The sequence below is a fragment of the Gopherus flavomarginatus genome, chromosome 2, assembly GCF_025201925.1.
Source record: "Gopherus flavomarginatus isolate rGopFla2 chromosome 2, rGopFla2.mat.asm, whole genome shotgun sequence".
In the NCBI taxonomy this organism is placed as follows: domain Eukaryota; kingdom Metazoa; phylum Chordata; order Testudines; family Testudinidae; genus Gopherus; species Gopherus flavomarginatus.
Window position 1 is genome coordinate 140,227,082 of NC_066618.1, and position 23,272 is coordinate 140,250,353.

Genomic DNA, 23,272 nt, shown 5'->3' on the forward strand with positions numbered 1-23,272 from the left:
ATGACTTGCATTGCATATTGTATTGTACTGTCTCCTATATCCAGTACAAGTTTAGGATGGACTCTGACCACTATTTGACAACCCAGACAGAGGTGAAAATAAGCCGGCACGGTACGGCACTGCATGGCATGGCGTACCGATAAGAAAGTAGCCGCTGGTACACAACCGACCGTACCAGCAGGGCCACCAATGGGGTGGGGGCCAAAGTGGCGGTTTCCCTGGAGCCTGACGATTTAAAAGGGCCTAGGGCTCCCAGCAGTAGCCAGAGCCCCAGGCCCTTTAAATCGCTGCCGGAGCCACTGAAAGGCTAGTTGGGGGAGTCTGCCCCAGCCCTGCCCCTTCCAGAGGCCCAGAGCCCCTTTCCCACCTTACCCAGGACCCTGTCTGCCTTGCGTACCAGTAAGTCCTTTAAGTTGCTTTCACCCCCTGAACATCGATATGTGAGGAGAAGTGGAAGAAATAAAGTTGACAGTGGATATAGCCTAATGAATTCTGCTTTCAAGAGAATTATAAGATGGTAATCATTTCCTTTTCTCCTATACCTATATATACCCTGTTTTTGTGAATGAAGAAGTGACTCTTGTGTGTTGTACCTAGGACTCAAAGTAGTCTTTAAATTTTTCAACCTTCCTTCCCTAATAAAAGTTGGCCTCAAGCAGATGTGGGTTTTTTTGTCCTTTTTGACTTGTTCTTTTGTGGTGGAGGTTTATGTTATTCCTTTGGCAATATATGTAATTTGTCCTGCTGAGAAGTCACTGATTTGCAGAATATTGTCAGTTTTTTATTGCGTGCTGCTATAAGCATGCCTTGTGTTCTGACTTACATAAGTTCTATTAATTGTAAATTAGCTTAAAGCCATCATTGTTAAAATTGTCATCTGTAAATCACTGGCAAATATCAGTTTAGTGACCTAACTAGAGAGAAAATGTTATTTGACTTATAACTAGGACCCTACCAAATTCATAGTCCATTTTGGTCAATTTCACAGTCAAAGGATTTTAAAAATCGTAAATTTCATGATTTCAGCTATTTAAATCTGAAATTTCATGGTGGTGTAATTGTAGAGATCCTGACCCAAAAAGAGGTTGTGGGGGAGGTTGCAAAGTTATTGTAGGGGGAGGTTGTAGTACTGCTAACCTTACTTCTGTGCAGCTGCTGGCGAGGGGTGCTGCCTTCAGAGCTGGGCAGCTGGAAAGCAGCGGCTGCTGGCCTGGATTCCAGCTCTGAAGGCAGAGCCACCATCAGCCCAGCAGCAGCACAGAAGTAAAGATGGCACAGTATGGTATTGCCACTGTTACTTCTGCGTTGTTGCCTATAAAGCTGGGCCCTCAGTCAGCCGCCACCACTCTCTGGCCACCTAGCTCTGAAGGCAGCAGCGCAGAAGTAAGGGTGGCATGATATGATATTGTCATGTTTACTTCTGTGCTGCTGCTGGTGGGGCACTGCCTGCAGAGCTGGGGGCTCAGCCAACAGTCTTCACTCTCCAGCTGCCCACCTCTGATGGCAGTGCAGAAGTAAGGGTGGCAATACCGTGACCTCCCCTAAAATAACCTTGTGACCTCCCTCCCCTGAAACTCCCTTTTGGTCTGGACCCTGAATTTGAGAAATGCTGGTCTCCCCTGTAAATCTGTATAGTATAAAGTAAAAACACGCCAAAGACCAGATTTCATCAGGGGAGACCACATTTCGTGGTCCATGATGTGTTTTTCATGGCCATGAATTTGTTTGGCCCTACTTATGACATCTGTTTCCTCTTCTTCACTGGGTATTTATTCAGTATGTCACCAATCTTTGTCCTCTCTCACTGGATCAAAACTATCTGTATTACTTGGTATGTTCTTGCTTTCATACTCTGAATCATTCAGGATGAATTTCTAGGGATTTTCAACAGCCTGGTTTATTGTTGTATCTAGGTGCTGAGGGGTAACACTCAAGAATAATCAGTGTTAAGATTTTTATTTTTTGATGTGCAAAATGGTGTAAGTGTGGCCTTGGAGTTGCATCTTAAATCATGCAGCTAGAATGCCAGGAATGGACAGTAAGCTTCTCCACTGAATTTCTAATTAGGAAGAAACTGTGTAAGTAGTGATTTTTGTCCATAGAGAGTATATTGACTTTGGAGGTGCCTCTTGCATTGTCAACCTTTCATTCTTGTTGATTTCAATATATATCTACATACTATTTCTTTTTGTCACATGTTCTCTCGATTCCACCAGCAATATCAGTAGAGAACTTTCTTCGTGGGGTATAACTTTCTTACAGGCATTCTGAGTAGAGAGAGACTACATTGGATCGACATTCAATCCTCTCCTGAAATCCAGACCACATGTTCAGTACACATCTGGCAGATCGTGTATTTGTTTTCCATCTCATCAATGAAAAATTGAAGAATTTAATTCCCTTCTACTCAGCACCAACAAATGCTTGTTTATGCATCTGGCCTTCTTGAGCTTCACTGTCTGTCTTTGTTTCATACGCTTTCCTCTTCTCCTCCTCCTCTGCCGCTGCTGCTTATTTCCTTCCACTGGTATAGAACTCCTGGATTGCATGAAAGATGCCCTGATAGAAATTATTACCAGTATACCACTTCTTCTGCTGTTGAATACTGAATCCCTCAGTCATACTCTTACAAGCAGTGACTGGACACATAGATAGCCTTATGACTAGTTTAGTTCAGATGTTTTGGAATCTGAAATTACGTATTGAAAGCAACCTTGAACAGGTTCCTCTGATCAGCCGCCTTTGATTTGTTGAGATTCTGCACATTTCCGTAGGTATGGCATGCATAGTGCTTGCAATGTTTTTACTAGTGTTTGAATTTAGTGATTCCTACGAGGTCTGTGCAATCTCTTCTTTCTTTCCTTGTCTTTCTCTGCTCATCTGTCATTGCTTGCTTTTTGGCCAGTTGTTGCTGAATGTAACTTTCCATGTTTATCTGTATTGATGTTGATGTTCTTGTTGTTTCTTGTTCTGGACAGTCATACTGCATATAGCAAGACAAGCTATTAAATTGCCTTGTGGTTATTTTTGTAGTGCTGCACAATTGTTTTCAGAGGAAAATAATTACTTGTCAGCAGAAACAGCTTTGAGAGGGCAGATAAGAAATCTTGGTGCCCAATAATGATTGAACATAAATGCAGCACACAGCTGCTTTGATGATAAAAGTAGAATAACTGTTATATGTAAACCTTAAATTAATAGTATTTCTTATTTGCATTCCAGGAAGTGCACTTTCCCTCCAAGAAAGTACATAGCAGTTGGTACATAGCAGTTGTTTAACAGCATAGAGCTTCCCTGCAAAACAGTTTCAGTCACGGTGAAGAGTATCTTGTCCAATTGCAATGATAGAGGGAATACATATAGATGAAATTGCAAAAAACTACTTATCCAGGAGACGGGGTCCAAATATACCTGCTCTTCAGTAACCATAGTTGAGAAGGTGCCAACTTAACACCATGCTTAACGTCAGCATGATACTTGAATTATCAGCATTACTTCCTGCAGCACTCTGGGGTTTCGTTAGTTGCACAAAAATATTCATTAGACCCAACTGATCTTAGCTTGTGAAATTAGATTTGTTTATCGCCCCGAGTGCTGTTTGAAAGGTCTTGTTTCTCATGAATTTGCACACATCTCTCATTGAAATGAATGGAGATTCTCTCTATATGCTTAATGGATAAATGAACGCTAAATATCTGATACACACAAAAAGATTTAGTGTCTTTATCTTTCTTTGTTTAAAGAAAAAAATATTAAGTTAGGATTCAGAGTACCACGTATGGCAGCTTCAATCTTCATAAACCAGATCAATAGTTTGTAGTTGGTTTTAAAAAATGCAGTTGATCTCTTGTCTTAAAATTTAAGATTCCAAACACATGAATGAGAAGCAACCAATTTTTACCTCAGACTATTTTTAAACAGTTGTTAGATGTGGCACATGATTTATACATTAAATTACTTACACATTAAATGTTAACTTTCATGGTCCAGAGAATTGTATGAAATGTTCACCATTCAGTGGTCCTGAGGGAGGAAAGGCACATCTCCGGAAGCAGGTTTTTTAAATCTTTCAGTATACCTGGTCAGATACTTTAGCCTCCCAACCCTATGATCACATTTATAATGTGCAAGCAGAATTAAGTCCAGACCAGCAATATATATACTTGGTGCTTTAAAAGGGACAGTTTGATAAAGCTGAAAGCAATTGAGCCAAATCAGCTGAGAGGAAGAATTTAATCAGAAAAATGGTAATTGAGACTCATTTGAGAACACCATACTACATGCCCAAAAAGACACAAATCAAGGAAGAAGGCCATACTGGTTAAAAAACCAACCTGGTTTAGAGGAGGAAGTAAAAGCAGCTATAAAAATGAAATCTATCTATCAATATATAAAACAAATGGAAAAAAGGGTAAGTTGATAGTAATGAATTTCAATCAGGAGTTGGGAATTGTAGAAGAGTGATAAGGAAAGCCAGGTTGACATAAGGAGAAATCTGTGGTCAGCAATGATAAGGACAAGGAGGAGCTTTTAAAAAATGTTAATAACAAAAAGAATCCTGTCACTGGTATTGGTCCATTACTAGATGGAAATAGTATAATTATCAGTAATAATTTAGAAAAGACTGAAGTGTTTTTTCTGTTCTGTATTTGGGAAACAGATGGTATAGTTTCATCACATCCTTACAACACATTTTCTATTCCACTAGTATCTCTGGAGGATGTTCAACAAAAACTACTATAGTTAGACTTTTTAAATCAGCAGGTCCAGATAACTTGCATCCAAGAGTTTTAAAAGAGCTGGCTGAGGAGCTCACTGGACCATTAATGTACATTTTCAATAAGTCACAGAGCACTGGTGAAGTTCCTGAAGACTGAAAGAAAGCTAGTGTTGTGCCAATATTTAAAAAAAGGTAAACAGGATGACCTGGTTACTTATAGGCTTGTCAGCTTGACATCAATCCTGGCAAGGTAATGGAGCAGCTGATATGAGATTTGATTATTAGAAAACAAAAGAGTAATGTAATGCTAATCAACATGGATTTATGGAAAACACATCCTCTCTAACTAACTTGATATCGGTTTTTTTTTTATGAGGTTACAAGTTTGGTTGATAAAGGTAGTAGTGTTGATGCAATATACTTAGACTTCTGTAAGGTGTTTGGTACCACATGGCATTTTGATTTAAAAATAGAACACTATAAAATGTATATGGCACACATGGATTAAAAACTGGCTAACCGATAGGTCTTAAAATGTAACTGTAAACTGGGAATTATCATCAAGCAGGCGTGTTTCAAATGGTGTCCCACATGGATTGGTTCTTGGTCCTACCCTATTTGTCATTTTTAGCCATAACCGGGAAGAAAACAAAATCATCACTGCTGAAGTTTCAGATGACACACAAATTGGGAGAATGCTAAATAATGAATAGGACCGGCTCACTGATTCAGAATCATCCGGATCGCTTGATAAGCGGGACAAGCAAACAATGTGTTTTAATACAGCTAAATATAAGTGTATGCACCTAGGAACAAAGAATGTAGGCCATAATTATAGGATGGGGGACTCTACCTTTGGAATTAGTGACACTGAAAAAGATTTGGATATCATAGTGGATAATCAGTTGAACATGAGTTCCCAAAGTGACACTGTGACCAAAAGAGCAAATATGATCCTTAGATGCATGAACAGGGAATCTCAGGTAGGAGTGGAGAAGTTTTTACCTCTGTATTTGGCACTGGTGCACCTGCTGCTGGTTCTGATGCCCACAAATTCAAGAAGGATGTTGATAAAGTGGAGAGGGTTCAGAGCAGAGCCACGTGAATGATTAAAGGATGAGAAGTGATAGATTCAAAGAGCTCAATTTTAAGTTAACAAAGAGAGGGTTAAGGGGTAACTTGATTACAATTTGTCAGGATCTACACGCAGGACAAATATTTGGTAATGGGCTCTTCAGTCTAGCAGAGAAAGGTAGAACACGTTCCAATGGTTAGAAGTTGAAGGTAGATAAATTCAGACTGGAAATAAAGGTATGCATTTTTGGCAGTGAGGGTAATTAATCACTGGAAACAATTTACAACTGGTTGTGGTGGTGTCTTGACTATTTTTAAATCAAGATTGGATGTTTTTCCAAAATGTATGTTCTAGGAATTATTTTGGGGAAGCTCTCTGTCCTGTTTTATACAGGAGATCAAACTAGGCATTCACACTGGTCCCTTCTGGTCTTGGAATCTATGAACCCATCAGTGTCTCTTGGAAAAATGTCTGGGAACTGTTCACACTGAGATTCAAACATCTTGAAATATGTTTTGTTTAGATTTTATGAAAGTGGTCCAATTTCATGAAGAAAACCTGCAAAAATGTACTTTTCAATAGGAGTTGAGAACACTTTAATTTTGTCTTATTTTTAAAGTACAGATCTTGATATTCTTGAAATTTCAGGATTAGAAATTGCATTTGGATAGCTTTCTTGCATCAAAAAGTATGTAGAAGTTTTAATGTGAAACCTCTTGTTTGTGTAAACTTTGAGGCTATAGAGTGTCCCAAAACAAGATAGTATTTGGAGGAGGGAGAGGAGTTTGCTCTTTGTTTTAAAAAAACAAAAACAAAAAAACTCTGTCATTTAAAAGGTCATTCTGCTATGAATATTATGCAAAAATGGCACCTTTTAAACTCCCATCTGCTCCCTCTGTGTATATAGGCAAATAACTGTTTACTCTAGTGTTTCTTTGTTTCCTCATGAACTGGTTTCTGTTATTGTTTGTGCATTGCTAACAAAGCTGTATACTAAATTCCACCAATTATACCTGTGGAATCCCATTATGTACAGATGATTTGCACAAATAAAATATCTTAGTGACTATAGGACACACATAAGGTGTCTGAATGCAGAGTGGAATAGAGTGGAATGTATCTAACTCAAGATCTAAGTTGGCCAGTGGAACTTTAATTACTAGACATGATGCATTAAAAGGGAAGAACCCAGCTTTAACTGTAGGATGTAAAATTTTGTTTGCGGGACTGGTGAATTTTATTTGCACTTGCGAACACGAACTGTTTTTTAGTCTATTTTCATAGTATAAACACAGTTGAACATTCCTTTTAGGCAGAGATGTCCAAACTCTGGTGGTTGGAGCACTTTCTCTTGGTCCATAGAGAGTTGACAGGTCACATGTTGTTTGCTGCACCTTGATTCAAGCCACTGAATTTAATTAAGTCAGCAAAGCCTTGAATAGAAAATTGATAGTCAGCAGAGGAACATTATGTGAGGGGCAGTGATCCAGGTGTTTTTGAATGGTAGGTGCTAGGTAGTCTAGAAGATTCCAAATGCAAGACCAAGATACTAATTAAAATATGGGGCTACACAAAAGGAAAAAGATGAGAATCCCTACTTTTATTATTAAAAGCATGTTGTGGTTTGGTTTGATTTTCCCCTTAATGTTTTATAAAATGTATTTGTTTCCTGTTTACCAAAAAAACAGCCTTTAAATAGGAGAGAATTTGACCACTAAGTGCCAAAAGTTGAATAAAATGCCCTACCAGCTCGCTCTCGCTTCCTATAAAACTGCCTAGCACTCAGTTGCATGCAGGATTTTGGTTTTGGATTTCTATAGCGGTGTGGTCTAAATTCCAGGGAACAGAAACAGAATCCTTTCTGTTCATCTGGGAAAGTGGCCTGGGACAACATCATGGTTTAAAAAAAAAAAAAAAAAAATCTCTTAGCATGTAAAACTGTCCAGCAGGCATGAAAGGAAGGAGGGCAACTTTGCATCTAAAATGTGTTGGGGTTTGAATCTTGGTTGGTGACACTGACATGTTGCAAACACAGAGGCAGCTTTCAAGATTAGATAAGGGTATAATTTTAAAATAATTAATTGCAAGATCTTAATACCCACTGCTCTATTGAAAAGAGAAGGCGGGATCGGGGGGACCTGAAGAACAAATAACCTGAGAGATCATGAAAGGACACAGTGTAGTGCATTAGACCTTTTAGACCTGTGCCACTCATTTATTTTATTCAGGCATAGAGCATTTTGGTGCACCATTTGCTTTTATGAAATGTTTTTGCTAACTCTGTCCCACCTTCCAAATTATTATTGGGGGCTCATGAGAAGCATGGAGAAAGATACCAGTTTTATTTTCTAAAGTGCCTAGTAAAAGTAGACTCCAAAGTTTGGACTAATTTAGACATTTGTGACATTTTGTGCATATTTTAGTGGTTGAGATTGTATGTTCATTAGTGAATAATTGGGCATCATCTGAAAGGATTTTATATGGGACCTCTGAAGAGATGAAAAAAAAGAACGTATACAGCCTTTTTTTTCTTTCTCTGCCTTTGTTAAATAGTTGATGTTAAAAATCCTAATCATGTTGTTTGAAGACCTGCCAGATATCTCCTCTCTGTTAACAAGAGCTGTACAGTAGCTTCAAGGTCAGAATTCCAACTATAATCAATACTGATGCGATCCAGGTGATTACATTTGGTGACTGTAACTATTCGAAGACATTGTCTCAGTTCATTTCCTAGTGGACAGGTGTCCACATTACAAAAGCCACATTTAGTATTAACTGACATCTCGTCAGTTTTAGCGGAGAAATTAGGGGTAGAATGGCTTTTGAGGGCTGAACTAGGCTCTCAAGGTTACCTCTGGAGGTATTATTTTCAGAGAAGAGTTAGGTTGGCGCTGGAGGATGGGCTTTAACTGCCATAGCCAGTGCAATATCTTTTCTGTGGTAGCAAGATTTTTTTATGAGGTTCTCAATCCACCACCTTTCATTTGCTTATACTCTGTTTTAGAAAATGGATGTACATTTTATCCAAAGATCAGAAGTGAAAATGTTTTCCAGTTCTACAGGATAGTTTGCCATGACTGGTTACAATACCTACAGTGTGTGTAATAGCTACTACCTCTTAAGAGAAAAGGTAAAAGTATATATATGACAGCTCTAAAAGTGATGCATTGAACTGTAGGTTTCCTATTAGAAAATATTTTGGCTGACAACATAAGGCAGCTATAATATATAGAAATGTCATGGAGCATATTTCAGTATAATACACAATTTGAAAGGAACAGCTGGTTTACTAGAGATTAATACTCAATGTATTTGTTCCACTGCAGATGATTAGCATATATTTCTTTTGTATATTGAATAATAGTTTCCAATATGTTGTAGGCTGGCTTAAAGCATGGTTCAGTGGAAACTGCTGCAGTGTTTTCATGGTAAGGAAATTGTCCCTCAAAGAGTGAAGGGGAAGTTCCACATTTGCAAGCATAATAAAAAAGGCAATTGTGTGGTCCTTCAAGTGTCAGTTGCTTTTTTATAGATTCTTGTTAAATATGAAACATTTTTAATGTTCTTTGATGTATATGAGAATATTGGCTTACAAAAGTAGTCTGGTAAAACACAGCAGGAAAGAAACAAATTTATGCCATTTAGGAAAGTTTTGAATGGTTGTACACGTGGCGCCTTTCTTACCAAATGTAGGTCAGAGGTTAGAGCTGCCCTGTGCATGCATGTCTGTGAATAAAATACATTTCTGTACTCCTTTCTCATGCCTCCCCAATATCTCTTGCCCAGTGAACTGGTACTGTGCCGCTGAGTTTAGTTTTGGTTGTTATGGACCTTTTGTCATGAATTTTTATTTTTGAAAAGAAGAGCAAACTCTTCCTTCTCCAGTATCTCATTGACCTGGCACTGGTTTGTGCATGTTGGTCAGTTGTTTAATAGTGTTTTTGAAATTGCCAAAACTACATTTAATACATTAATTAGAACTAACAAGAAAGTTTGACATTCTAGACCAGGGTAAACTTTTTGGCCCGAGGGCTGCATCTAGGTATGGTGGGCCATGAATGCTCAAGAAATTGGGGGTTGGGGTGCAGGAGGGGGAGAGGGCTCCAGCTGGGGATGCGAGCTCTGGGGTGGGGCAAGAAATGAGGAGTTCAGGGTGCAGGAGGGGCTCTGGGCTTGGGCAGCGGGCTAGGGTGTGTGGGGAGGGTGGGGGCTCCAGCTGGGGGTGTGGACTCTGGGGTGGGGCTGGGGATGAGGGGTTGAGGGTGCAGGAGGGGGCTCTGGTCTGGGACGGGGAAGTTCAGAGGGTGGGAGGGGGATCAGGGATGGGGGTTGGGGTGCGGGAGGGGGATTGGGGTGCAGGCTCCAGGCAGCGCTTACCTCAAGCAGCTCCCAGAAGCAGCAGCATGTCCCCCCTCTGTCTCCTACATGGAGGCATGGCCAGGCAGTTCTGCATGGTACCCTGTCCACACACGCTGCCACTGCAGCTCCCATTGGCCACAGTTCCCGGCCAGTGGAAGCTGCGAGGGTGGCACTTGGGGCAGGAGTAACATAGAGCCGGAGTGGGGACTTGCCTCTGCTTCCACTAGCCGTGCAGAGCCATGGCACATGTGGAGCGGGGCAAGCCCCAGACCTCACTCTCCAGCGGGAGTTCGACAGCTGAATTAAAACGTCTGAAGGGGCGGATGTGGCCCATGGGCCATAATTTGCCCACCCCTGGTCTAGACACTTTCTTTCTAGTCAGACTGCTCCCTAGGTTCATTAGTAGCAGTGTGGCAGTGTTATTTTGATTAAAGAATGTTTAGATGGTGCAGACGATGAAACAATTGGACTCAGTTTGCTTTCTAAAGAAGTAGGAAAGTATGTTCCCTGTAGTACTCTGACCTTAAAATACTAAGACCATTACAATGCAATATGGAAATAGTTAATCTGGAGCAGAAAACTTCAAGTCATCAACTAGCTGGACATGGTTCATTATTAAAAAAAAAATCAATTATTAATCACAGATGTCCAAGTTTGTAGGGTTGGTAACGCTGGGAATAGGAGTATTCCAGTTTCCCCTTAACTTCAGGAATGTGTGCGCGCACTGGAGGTCATCTTATATTTTAGTATGAGAGGGTCAGAATCCATGCTGCTTGCCCTTTTACTTTAGCTCTGTTTAAAAAAAAAAAAAAAAAAAAGTTAATTCATGGACTTTTTGTGAACTCTCTGACCTCATCAACAGAGAAACATATGTGCTTTTACTTCAGGTTAGGGGAGAGGTGGAATTTAATTGACTTTCTCTTATGTTTATGAATAGTCTAACAAAAAGGTGCAGCCATTAGTAATTCAGGAAAGAAAAAAAAACAGAAGGTTTACTAAGCTCGAGTGGTGTCTATAAATTATGTTTCATTAACTTGTATTGTACCCGTGCCTTGCTAGAAATTAGCGTCAAATTCTTAGAACATAAACGAGAAGGCCAAATGTTTCTCTAAAGGGGAGGCTATGGGACACTGGACAGGCACTTACTGGAAAGTTTTCTGTTCCTGGGACACAGTAAGGGCTAAAAGACCCAAAACTTAATCAGTCTGTCTCTAGTTACAAAGTCAGTGTTGTTCTTGCATTCATTTTGAATGCATATATCTCTTCTTAGAGCCTGTATTACTGATAAAGGATTCTTGAGCAACCTTAGTAAAACAAATTGGTCAGCAGTCATAATAAAGAAAAAATAAAACCACTTTTAGTTAAAGGTTCCCATGAAGAACTGTAAATGGTAGAGAAAATGCTGCTCTAATTACCTGGGTATATGTAGCTAAACCAGGGTAGAATTTTTGAAAGCATGTGAGTGCCATTTTTCAAAAGTGGAAGTCGGTGGCTTTTTGATTATTTTACTCCTAATCTTTAACAAATGGATGTAAAATGATGAATTTTATGTTGTTTTTGCTAATCAGTGACAGTTATCAATATAAGTAACCAGTTTCATCAGAGTTTCTGTTAATCATGCATTGCAGAGCCTGTTATCTTACTTAACATGAAGGGGATTAGAATTATGGTTCTATATTTGTACCTGGGCTCTGGAGCATAAGGTCCTAATCTTGCAATGGGACTGTTGTTACCAAATTTTCCCAGTATTTTGAGGTATGCTCATTTATTAAGGTTACTCTTCTGGGAGGGGGGGCCAGGGTGTTCTGTAATTCTGTCAATGTACTGCTTGTGTCACTTGTGTTCTCATATGGAGCTCTACTTCTCCCTGCTGCAAGTTCCCTCCCAATGGAGCTATCCTGCAGGACCTAGGTTCCCCAGGGCTGGGTTCTTCCAGCTCCAGAATCAGATGAACATACACATTAGCAGAGCGTGTTTGAGAGGACTGGGTTAATCAGCACTCCCAAGATAATCCCTTATATATCTCTGGATTCAGTAGGCTAGGTCGAAGAGCATTTCCAAGCTGTCACCCTCATATGCCCTTCGACTCAGCAGCAAGGTCAAACAGCACCTCCAAGTTGTCACTCTCATATGCTCTGGGCACCACACCGGAATAGAATATGCCTGAGCAGGGTGGGTCGAGCAGCACTTTCAATCTGCCGCCCTCATATGTCTCAGGTTCAGCATGTTTCTATCCCCACTTTCATGTTACAATTGTTCTGGTAGTGTCCCGCTTGATGAGCAGACCCCACAGGATTTCTAAGCGCTGCAGGGATCTTTAGCTTAGGCACGAGGAGCGTTGCTGCAAAGTGAATGAGGAAGCCAAAAAACACCTATGGGGCGAGGAGAGAGAGAGAGAAACTACTAGCTTAACCATGAAGGTTATTTATTGCCAGATAATAAGCATATAGGGGAGCCAAACAAACAAAACAGTTATAATATTAAATCTAACTTAAATTTGTTTATAAAAGTCAGGTTTCGAGAACAATAACTGATCTCACAAGTCAGGGTCAGAAGGCTATACCTAGAGAGAGAAAGAGCTGGGTTCTCACCACTCTGTGAAACTTGAATCGATTGGGGTTCCCAGGTTGACAGGAGACAAGAAGAGCCCCCAGCACGATCAGTCAGGAGAAGATGATGTCCCAATGGAACTGATGCAGATTTTGGATCCAGGCATCAGAACACTTACTTGAGCATGAGTAGGGGGGTTTGTAGGGAAACAACAATGGTTCAAGGGAGAACACTAGATTTGTTTATGGGTAAACTAATGGCTCAAGGGAGTATACCATGGGTCAGCAAACTATGGCCTATGGGCCGGATCCGGCCCGCAGGATTGCCACACCTGTAGTGCCACATACCCCGCACTGCTCCTGAAAGCGGCTGGCACCACGTCCCTGCGGCCCTTAGTGGGGCGGGGCAGAGGGCTTCACACACTGCCCTCCCCTGCAGGCATGCCCCCCGCAGCTTCCATTGGCTGGGAACGGGGAACTGCTACCAATAGGAGCTTTGGGGGAGGTACCAGCAGGCAAGGGCAGCACACAAAGCCCTCTGCCCCCTCTCAGGTCCGCAGGGATGTGGTGCCAGGCATGGGGCCAGGGCAGGCAGGGAGCCTGTCTTAGCCCGGCTGTGCGCTGCTGCCATCCTGGAGTTGCTCCAGGTAAGCAGCGCCAGGCTGGAGCCTTCACCCTGAACTCATGCACCCCAATCCCCTGCCCTGAGACCCCAGATGCAGCCCACACTCCCTCCCACTCCCCAAGCCCCTGCCCTGAGCCCCGTCCCACACCTCAACCCCTTGCCCCAGCCCTGCATGCGATTTTCCCCACCCTAGGGCCAAAAAGTTTGCTCACCCCTGGAGTATACTAAAGTTGTTTTGTTCAGGCTAGACAATAGTAACTGCTCATTCCTGGCTGTGGGCCGTGTTCTGGGACGGAGCTCACAATGCAGTTAGGGAGCTTCAGTATTTTGGGTACCAATAAAGGATTTATCACTGGAATTGATTTGATAACTACTGAGCTGGGTATGTGCAGGGGGGTTCATTAATATCGGGCGCAGAGATCCCCCATCATGCAGTGTTTCCCTGCTTTTCTGGTCCCAGAGTTCTGTGTGGTTCTTGCCTTTGAGTCTCTGTTCTCCACTCTGTGTGCTAATGGGGATGCCTCCCTGTCCCATCTTGATGCAAATGAGGCTAGGGGAGTTTCCTTAATCCTATCACCCTTGTCTGGAGAGGTTCAGGTGTGTCTCCTACTGCCTTTTCATTGCTTTTGTAAGTCTTTCTTCTGATTGGTTTTGGTTCAAGCAGGGGGTCGGGGAAGGAGGTCTTTCATGAGTCTGACAGGCTGGGTATTGTACCCTGATTCCCCAAGAACACAGAGCTGGTAGGTAACACTGCTCACATGCGTAAAGTTGAGCAGCTGAGGAAGTGTTTGTATAGTTGTGCCTTAATTCTGTAATCATTAGACAGATAGATACATTTCCTTTTAACTTCAGTAGGAATCTGCTTGTTTGAATAAGAACTGCAGAATCTGGTCCCTGGTCAGCAGCAACTGGGATCCTTTTAGAGTGAGACAATGAATTGTTATTGGGAAGCAACCTCATGTGTTCAGCCCTTGAAATGGCAGACATACTCTGTGGAGTCAGCACTGAGGCTTCCTCATTGAGAGTGAGATCAGTATGAACCAATACAGACAATTACATTGAACCTCTAATAAGTGGAAATGTAAGTGAATATCTGTAAGAGTTACAAATGAGTACTTTGTGGTCTGCGGATGTGTGTGCACAAACAAATAACATACATTGTTCTAGTGAATTGCATACCCAGAGTTAAAATATCCCAGTGATTACATGTCTGTTGCTACAGAGAAGATTGTTTGACCAAAGATGTATTAGCAAAAATACAGGAAAATATTGAGATGGGCTGGAGGCTAGAAAATAAGCCTTATGCCAAGGAGAGATTAATAGAAAGGCAGCACATGCTCCCCCAGTGTCCTTTGTCTGTGAGATTGGCATCTCTGGGGCTGCTCAAGCCACACTTCAAAATAACCCAAAACAGTGTTTTTGCATTCTTCCTGGATCCTTTAACTCTTCCTCTACATCAGATATGGCTCTTAATTAATAGTTTGCTCTTAGTATTCTGCAATAGCTAAGCAGCCTGATGTGTTCTGTTTTGAAGAGCTGCTCCTCTGCAAGAAAGATAAGCTTACCCAGGCTGTCCCTACCATAGTGAGAGAGAACGCTGTTCTAAATTGCTTTATTTGTTCCCCACCATTTTTGGTGAAAGAATCCCCTTGCACCTAAGCTGGGTAGGAAGGATCTGAGTATCTATACCAACCTTGGAGAAGGAATGCAGAGAGAGTGTTTAACTCCTAGCACTAAAGCCATCCAGCTAAAGGCCGTTTAAGAAGATCTTTTCACAAACCTGGCTTTTAAACATAAACCTGCAGCGATAACTCAAAAAAAAAAAAAAAAAAAAAAAAAAGCCAAAAAAAAGAGAAAAAAACCCAACAACAGTTTAATGGAGTCTTGTTAATACACTAATAATGATAGTTGTAAGAGAAGCCTTCACATTTAAAAACAAAAATTGTATGAAAACTTACTTTGGCTAGGGGAAAAGTACAGACTACCAGTACTAGCATTGCATAATGCAGTGGGTGTTTACCATAGGGGTACTGTCCAGTCCAAGTGACATGAACCTCACTGGAAACTGCTGTTGATCTTATGTATATATAATTACTAGATGGGGGTGGGGGAAGAATTATCTTTTGTTTGATTGCAGAACCTCGGGCATTCTCAAGCAAAGAAGCAAATATTGCTCATCCTGAGGTTTGAGCATGGGCATATTTTCTTTTAAATATTACTACTCATGCTGTTCCCTTTTTAAAAGTGTCAGATTAAAGCAAAAGATATTTAACAGGAGTTTATCTGAAGTCTTCTTTCCCTTCCCCTCCAAACCTCCCTTCACCCTCCTAAATAAATAAATAAATCAGTTTGTCACAAAACTAAACAGAACATTTGTGGTGATTGTGCACATTGGAAGCTTGTGCATATGTATATATGAGTATTGAAGCTGAGTAAAAAAATTAACACATTTTAAGACAGCTTCCTTTTAGCGTAAAAATACTTTACTGAATTTGTGCACATTACAAAATACGTAAAATTAGAACTTTTGGTCAGTGTATGTGTGTAAATGGTAATCAGCAAAAGGCAAAGGACATGACTATGAGTGGTCATTTATAATGCAGTGCTCTCTGATCATTGCACCAGTGTCGAGGGCCGAGACATTCTTAATCGATATAACGGTTTTGGTGCTCAAGTTAAGACATTTTGAAGGAATCTTGCATTCAGAGAGCCTGTGCTCACTTCCTGAAAACCGGCCCTTTTAAGATGTCTCAAGTTGATTATCCAAAATCACAGCTCATTTGAGAAAACTCTGGCCCTGATTTGTAGTGGGGTTTTTAAGCTTCCTTCTTAGTCATCAGATGGCGTTAGCCATTGTGAAGGGCAGTAAACTAGACTTGATAAATCTAGTGATTTGTTCCACTGTGGCTAATGCCACATTATCAATGTAAATATTTTGTTTGTGCTGCATTTCTAGTCTCTTTCTCTCTTAGGAAATCTGACACATGAAAGGTACAATTAGAGTTGCCTCCTACTGTAATGTAAATATAAATGAAGACTCTCTTTTATTTACATTTCATATTTTACCATCAGTATTTAAAATCTACTTAAGTTCTTTCCCTTGATTTTAAATTGCTCAGTTGTCAATATTTTCCTTCTAAAATGTTGTTCACATTTTTTTCTCAGATTCTCTTTCAGTCTCCAGTAACGATGCCAGTCCTCCTGCCTCCGTAACATCACTTCAGCCCCATATGATTGGTGCACAGAGCTCCCCAGGCCCCAAACGCCCTGGCAACACCCTGAGGAAATGGCTTACCAGTCCAGTGAGGCGTCTTAGCAGTGGGAAGGCAGATGGGCATGTCAAGAAATTGGCCCATAAGCATAAGAAGAGTAGAGAGGTGCGCAAAAGTGCTGATGCTGGCTCTCAGAAGGACTCAGATGACAGTGCTGCTACGCCACAGGATGAAACCATTGAAGAGGTTAGTGTGTTCAGGCAACTTTCTTATGGTTTGTAAATATTGGACATGATTCAAGTGCTCAGTTTTTGGATGCTGGGAGGCACCGCAAGATGGCACAACACCTTATTTTGCTTCTGTTGCTTTTTGTACAAATTTGATTTGGTCAAGTAAAACGAAGTCATCTCATCCAGATCTCTTGTGGTTGTGTTTCAGTTTTATGCAGCTATCAGTCCCATGTGTGCCTTGACTGTCATTCTCTGCTCCAGAAGAAGCCCTGTACTGGAATATAAGGATTTATGCAGTTCAGTGTTAAGAGCATTAGCAGAGTTGTGTGGGGAGAGCGCTCTCGTTGACAAATAGAAAAGAGGATGGGGGGAAATTTACTTTTTAACCTCATCTCCCAGCCTACTACGCCCCCAATCAGAAAAACTGACTTTCTGACGCATGCTGAGTAACATCTGAGTAATGTTCTGATGATAGGCTTTTTCATGCTTCCCTTTTCTCCCTTCCCAAAGGTCCAGGAGGATGTATAGGGAAGGGTTATTAACCACTTTAAAGCCAGCAAATCTTGCATTCCTGCCTTTAGAAATAATGTGCATTTCATTAGTGCAGTGTACTGGAAAATAGCTGACTTCTCGAACCAAAAGGTGGTTACAATCAGTTATGTAATACCCTCATAAGCTTTCATTAAAGCAAAGGGAATGAGGAGGTTGTATCATGGAGTTCATGTCACAGATGTCTTTCTGTTGAAAACCTTTTTCTTCCCCGCCATTCATAGTTCTGCTGAGATTAGGACCCATATCCAGTTGATAAAGGTACAAACTGGGCCTGATTATGCTTTCACTTATGTGTGCACAGTTCACATTGAATCTTGTTCCATAACAGACCATCCAAGGGTTCTACTCACATTGTATGTTAGTTCACCTTTTCTTTGACCTGAATCTGACCAGCAGTTCTGATGGTTTTCCTACAGAATATAGATAATGGAGTCTGATTTCTAACTAAGTGACCCAACATTATTATTTTTAGTGGCTTTTTGTCTTATTTTTCCTTTGCTACTGGCATATTTCATTTTCAACTTGGAGCATTGGTGATGCAAGTAAAAGCTGAAAGGAAATGGACTAGAGGCGTGGCACCATGATGGTGTAGGAGCTGTGGGTTTGGGAAAAGTGTTGTTCTCCGTCCTCAGGTGCCGTAATGTAGAAAGAGACCCTTCTCCCAAGGTAATAGTGGCAATTTTCTGAGAAGTAGCCAATCCCCTACATTCCTGAGTGTGGGGAAGAGCGGTAGTGTCCTATCAATGCCCTGAGGTGGAGAGAAGTTAGTACAAGTCATTCCTAATTACTGTGAAGGAATTGCAATATCCTGTAAGCTATTTTTGTTGCAGACCAAGGATTGAGGTCTTGTTCCTCATGTAGCTTACAGGATTGTTTTCTACCCAGAAAACATTAAAAACAAAGTACGTGGTCTGTATTCACTGTTTAAAGGAGAACCAGTGATGAAGTGTAGGATTTTGTTAAAATATCCCATATTGTAATACTATTTTGTACTCATGTCGCACCTTTCAGTTTGAGGACATGAGTACTCTATAGATGCCAAGTCTGTAGTTAGGTATGTTGGACCCATTTTATAGAGGTAAACTGAGCAGAATCAAAGTCCTTGATGGAACACAGCAGTCGACTCCCAAGCCTCGGTTTGTAACCTTTTCTGTGGTAACACTCACACTGAAGTTCTTGCAAGTCACTTATACTCACTGCACCACCCAGTTGCCTTACTTGTTGAACCCGTTATAAACTGCATCTTTTTTAAGGTAGTTAGATTTTTGCCAACTGTCTCTGTTTCTTGAGACGTTGATCTGTTTAGCTGTCCCTAGGCTTGCTGGAGATGAGCCTTCAGAGGTAGTCCAGCGTCTGAGACACAACTTCCACTTACTCTGCTTTATGTATCTTATGAATGTCTTGATCTTCATTGCAGAGAGGGAGGAATGAGGGGCTGAGCAGCGGCACTCTCTCCAAATCCTCCTCTTCTGGCATGCAGAGCTGTGGAGAGGAAGAAGGTGAAGAAGGAGCAGATGCTGTACCACTCCCCCCTCCAATGGCAATTCAGCAACACAGTCTACTCCAGCCAGACTCCCAGGATGACAAGGTAAAAAGGGAAATGGGGAAGAATCTCACATACCGAGATAGACTTGATAACTTTTAGAGTGTCTTAAAGGGATTTGCTATGGAGAAAATATCTGGAACATCAGTAATTATATGGGTACAATTGAGTACACAATTACAGAAACCTTACATGATTGTTTAAAAAAGGACCTTATAGCAAAGGTAGGGATGAGCAGTTGATCTTTGTGTGCGTAAAGGAGTTCTAAAACACACACACACATCCCTTCTGAGTGGCTTCACATTTTTGTAATACTTCATGCTTATATATGCTTAGTCTTCCCCCTTTCCACTAGTTAAGAGCTGTTGTGGGAGCAGTTAACTTTCTGACTGAAACCTTTTTATCCTGTAGGTAATTCACAAAACAATTCCTGTTATCCTCAAACATGGAGTTTTTGTTACAAACATTTTCCATTTGCACAGGAAGATGGTTTTTCATGTCGACATAAAGTCATGTGTCCATTGTGAGCACACCAGAGTTTCTCAAGTGCTATAAAGCCTTGATCCACGTTAGTGACTTGCTGCCTGAAAATGTTCAGTTTAACAAACAAAGCTAAGTTTAAATTGAGAGTGCAAAACTGTATCTGAAACCAGTAACTGGTAAGTTTTGGATAGAGATCATCAATCTGCCAAATGAATCGTATTTTCATATTTTCTTGGTTTAAAAAAAACATCTCACAACACACACAGGTTTTCGGATGTTTTATTTCAATTTTCAACATGAATTAAATTTTTATGGGGCAGTCACAAAGCCTGAAAATAGAGGATTTTAAAATGGAAACCATTGACTTCTACAGCATGGACCTCACCTCTAATCTCATTTTGTCCCCATTGTGCTCTTTAAAATGCTTAAGTGTTGAAATACATGGTATGAGCTCATTGTTAGTGAGTTTTATTGGCGGTTCTTCGCCTTTCTTAGTAAAGCAGATTTTTTTTTCCAACAGTTTTTCTTTCTCTCTTTCACTCTTGTTTTCTCCTGGGAATCTCAATCATAATTTAAGTAGACACTTTCTGGATTGCAATGGGGTTTTTCCATGCACTGCATGCACTAGTTTCCTGCCTTTTTTCTGAACTGGAAACCGTCTCAATACAGGAAATGATGGATGAACATACTGGAAATACTTCTGAGACCAACTCAAAAAAAGAATTATACTCTTCAAATCTCTTTATTCTTTTAAAAATTGTTGGGGGCGGGTGTTTCTGCTGGTTAGAAAATTGTCTGACCTTTTGTGTGCTAGAGTTGCAATAGTGTTGGTGAGAATCATGTTTTTAAAATCTCGTGCTAGCAAGCTGCTAACATGATTTCTTAACCAGTGTATTCAGTAACTGTGATACGAATAACGCATACTAACATTGCCCTTATAGTATAGGTCCATCTGCATTACAAATGCAATTATGTGAGAGGAAGCCCCAAATCTTTGGGGCTCCTTTCATCTTGCATTTTCAGTGTAGATTGGACCTTTAGCAAAGTGTTCTGTAACGAACCAAAAGATAGTTTTTGCCCTCACTTGCCAGATTATCCATGCTTGCAAAAAAACATGTTTGAACAATGATCTGCCTCATGCATGTTCAACACTGGTGTAAGCAGGACCTTGGAGAAGGATTTATTTTGTTTTAATATGAATCCCTTGGAGGACAGAAACATGCTCCCATAGTGTTTCTATCTGTCTCTAATAGACCAAACCTTGTACCCAAACACTGCCGACTTCATGGTAGTTTGGATTCTGATCCACATCCTGATTTAAACTTTGTCTTGGATGCATGTTTAGGACATAAGTTTTGTCACGTTGTTTTTAGTAGCACTTGGGAGTGGGATTGTGACATCTGGCAACATCTGCCCCAAAGGCCCATTGCATGTGGGCTTGCTCAGTTTTGAATGTATATGCAAGCACCAGGTATGAGGCCATATTGGTTTCTCTAATATCACTGAATAACAGACTCATTTTTTTTTCATTAGCATTTCTTGTATAGTACACATGCTTCTGTTTGGAGAATCATTGCACAATTCATTTATTGCATTGAATAGCATCTTAGGAGTTTTTTGCATTTGTTTTTGGATAAACTATATTGATGTTTCAGTACAGTTGTTATATTGTAAAACTAATTATTTTTGTTTTTGTTTTTCTCTTTTTGTAAATTTTGACTGTAGCATTACGTTGATTTGTGTTCTGTCTCTGCTTTGGCTCAATTCCCTTACCTTTCCATTTAAAGTTATTTGTGATTCCCTCGTTTAACCTACCCTATGTTCCTTTCTCAGCAAGGCAAACAAAAGCACACCCAGATCCTTGTTTTCAATAATGGGGTTGAAAACCACAGTCAAGAGCATTCTGTTTAAAATCATTATGAATGTAATTTCTTTGTTTGTCCAACATGTTTGAAACATTTGCAGAACCATTTAACCTGTGTTGCTTGAGGTATATCCGTCCTTTCCTTAATATGAAGTAAGGTTCATATTGTACACTGTTCCTCTTTCCAGTTATTTAATGATACATGTAATCTGCAAACCAGCTGTGTGTTTGCTAATTACGGAAGCTGAATTTAATAGCCCTCTCCCAGAACCCTTTACTGTGAATACCTTTTACCCTCAGTTGTAGCTATAAACTGGCATCTTATAGCTTGTGAGGCCAGAGATCTTCTATACTCTGCACTTACCTTTGGGGAAAATGGATGACACACAGAATGGTGAGCTTGATTTCCCCCATTCAAGCTGGGAAATATACCCCAGCTCCTTTTAGAAATGTAAATCTCTTGATTTATTTTAATGGTTTATTTTTTAATCCTGTTTCAAGGTTTGTGTGTTGTAATTATTTTTACAGTTGCTTCTTATTTATGTACAGAGTTGGAAAAATACTTAAATTGTTCTCTATCAGTCAGGTCATTCACTGCAATCTGTATGGCTGTCCTGATAGACTTTAGAATAGTCAGCAGTTGAAAATTTCCCAAGGATATTTCCCAGATCTATAATGTGCTAAAGAGAATTATGAAGTTACATCCTACTAACTGAAATAGATTTAAACTGTGCATGGACAGTTATCAATGTGTATCACAGTTTATTTAAAAATTTTAGATTCTATTTGCATAATTATAAGGAAACATTTCATTCTTAAATTAAAGGGAAATCTTTGCTGGGTAGCTTGACCTGAAAAGATACTTGAAAGTGGAATCTTGACAGCCTGTGACAAACTAAAGTAAACTTGATATTTTTCCTTTTTTGTCATTGCACAGGCATCTTCTCGATTATTGGTACGCCCCACCAGCTCTGAGACACCCAGTGCAGCAGAACTAGTCAGTGCAATTGAGGAACTCGTCAAAAGCAAAATGGTGAGACTGATTGGAAGATAAACATGATTCAGAAGCTAAGGCAACTCCAAACTGCCCCGCTGCATAAAAAGTTCTAACACACTTCCCTATGAATTCCAACATGTAGCATCATCCATTTTCAAAAGCAGTCTCAAAACTTTGTGCATGCAAAGTGGCATATATTCATGAATGTACGAGCATAAATGGAATATACATATATTCAGAGAGAAAAGATTACCAGGCAATGTGAAACCTACATCTCTACCCAATATAACGCTGTCCTCAGGAGCCAAAAAATCTTACCGCATTATAGGTGAAACCGTGTTGTATTGAACTTGCTTTGATCCACTGGAGTGCGCAGCTTTACCGCATTATATCCAAATTTGTGTTATATCAGGTCACGTTATATTGGGGTAGAGGTGTACTTATATTGCATTGTATTTGTATTGCAGTAGCGTCTAGCAGCACAATCAAGGATCAGAGTTCCACTGTGGAATACCCTGTATATAAACTGACATTTTAGAGTCCCTGCCCCAAAGATTTCACAGTATGTCTTGTCCAGGGACAAGTGAATGAAACAAGCCAAGAGAGTTAACTGTAAAGTTTCTATTTAAGATGTTCTTTCATTACCTTACACTAATTTGTTTGCTCAAGTAAAATACATCAAAAATATGAGAGTTTTATTGCTGTTTGAAGAGGCAGAATTTAATACTTTGTAAAAGCACATCAGCCATCAATGTTGAAGTAATGTAGAGCTTGGTTTGCAGCAGAGTACTTTCATCTCATATTTTCAGGTGAGACACAGACTATTTCCAAACTCTTCTTTATTTGAATACCTTTAAGATGCAGAACCAGGCACATTTTCCTCTTGCTGAGGACAGTCCTGACTTCATTATATGTAGTAATTCTTTATTAGCTTGTGTATGCATTCATAATATCTTTGAGGTTTAGTTTTTACTTCATTATACAGGAAAAGTAGAGGATGTATTTTTAAATGTGATACTCTGGAAAACTAAATCAGATTTTAATAAATAAAACTGTCTGTGAT

General features: G+C 40.2%; 1 protein-coding gene across 4 annotated transcripts in view; it reads left to right on the forward strand.

The window, feature by feature from the left end:
* The window catches only part of TRIO (trio Rho guanine nucleotide exchange factor), a 441,700-nt gene that overhangs the window by 356,685 nt on the left and 61,743 nt on the right, over positions 1 to 23,272 (forward strand). For all 4 annotated transcript variants that reach the window (XM_050937381.1, XM_050937382.1, XM_050937383.1 and 1 more), the window contains exons 35-37: positions 16,494 to 16,786; positions 18,740 to 18,910; positions 22,150 to 22,245. In XM_050937381.1, the coding sequence (XP_050793338.1) occupies positions 16,494 to 16,786; positions 18,740 to 18,910; positions 22,150 to 22,245 (560 nt within the window). The remainder of the gene's footprint in view (positions 1 to 16,493; positions 16,787 to 18,739; positions 18,911 to 22,149; positions 22,246 to 23,272) is intronic.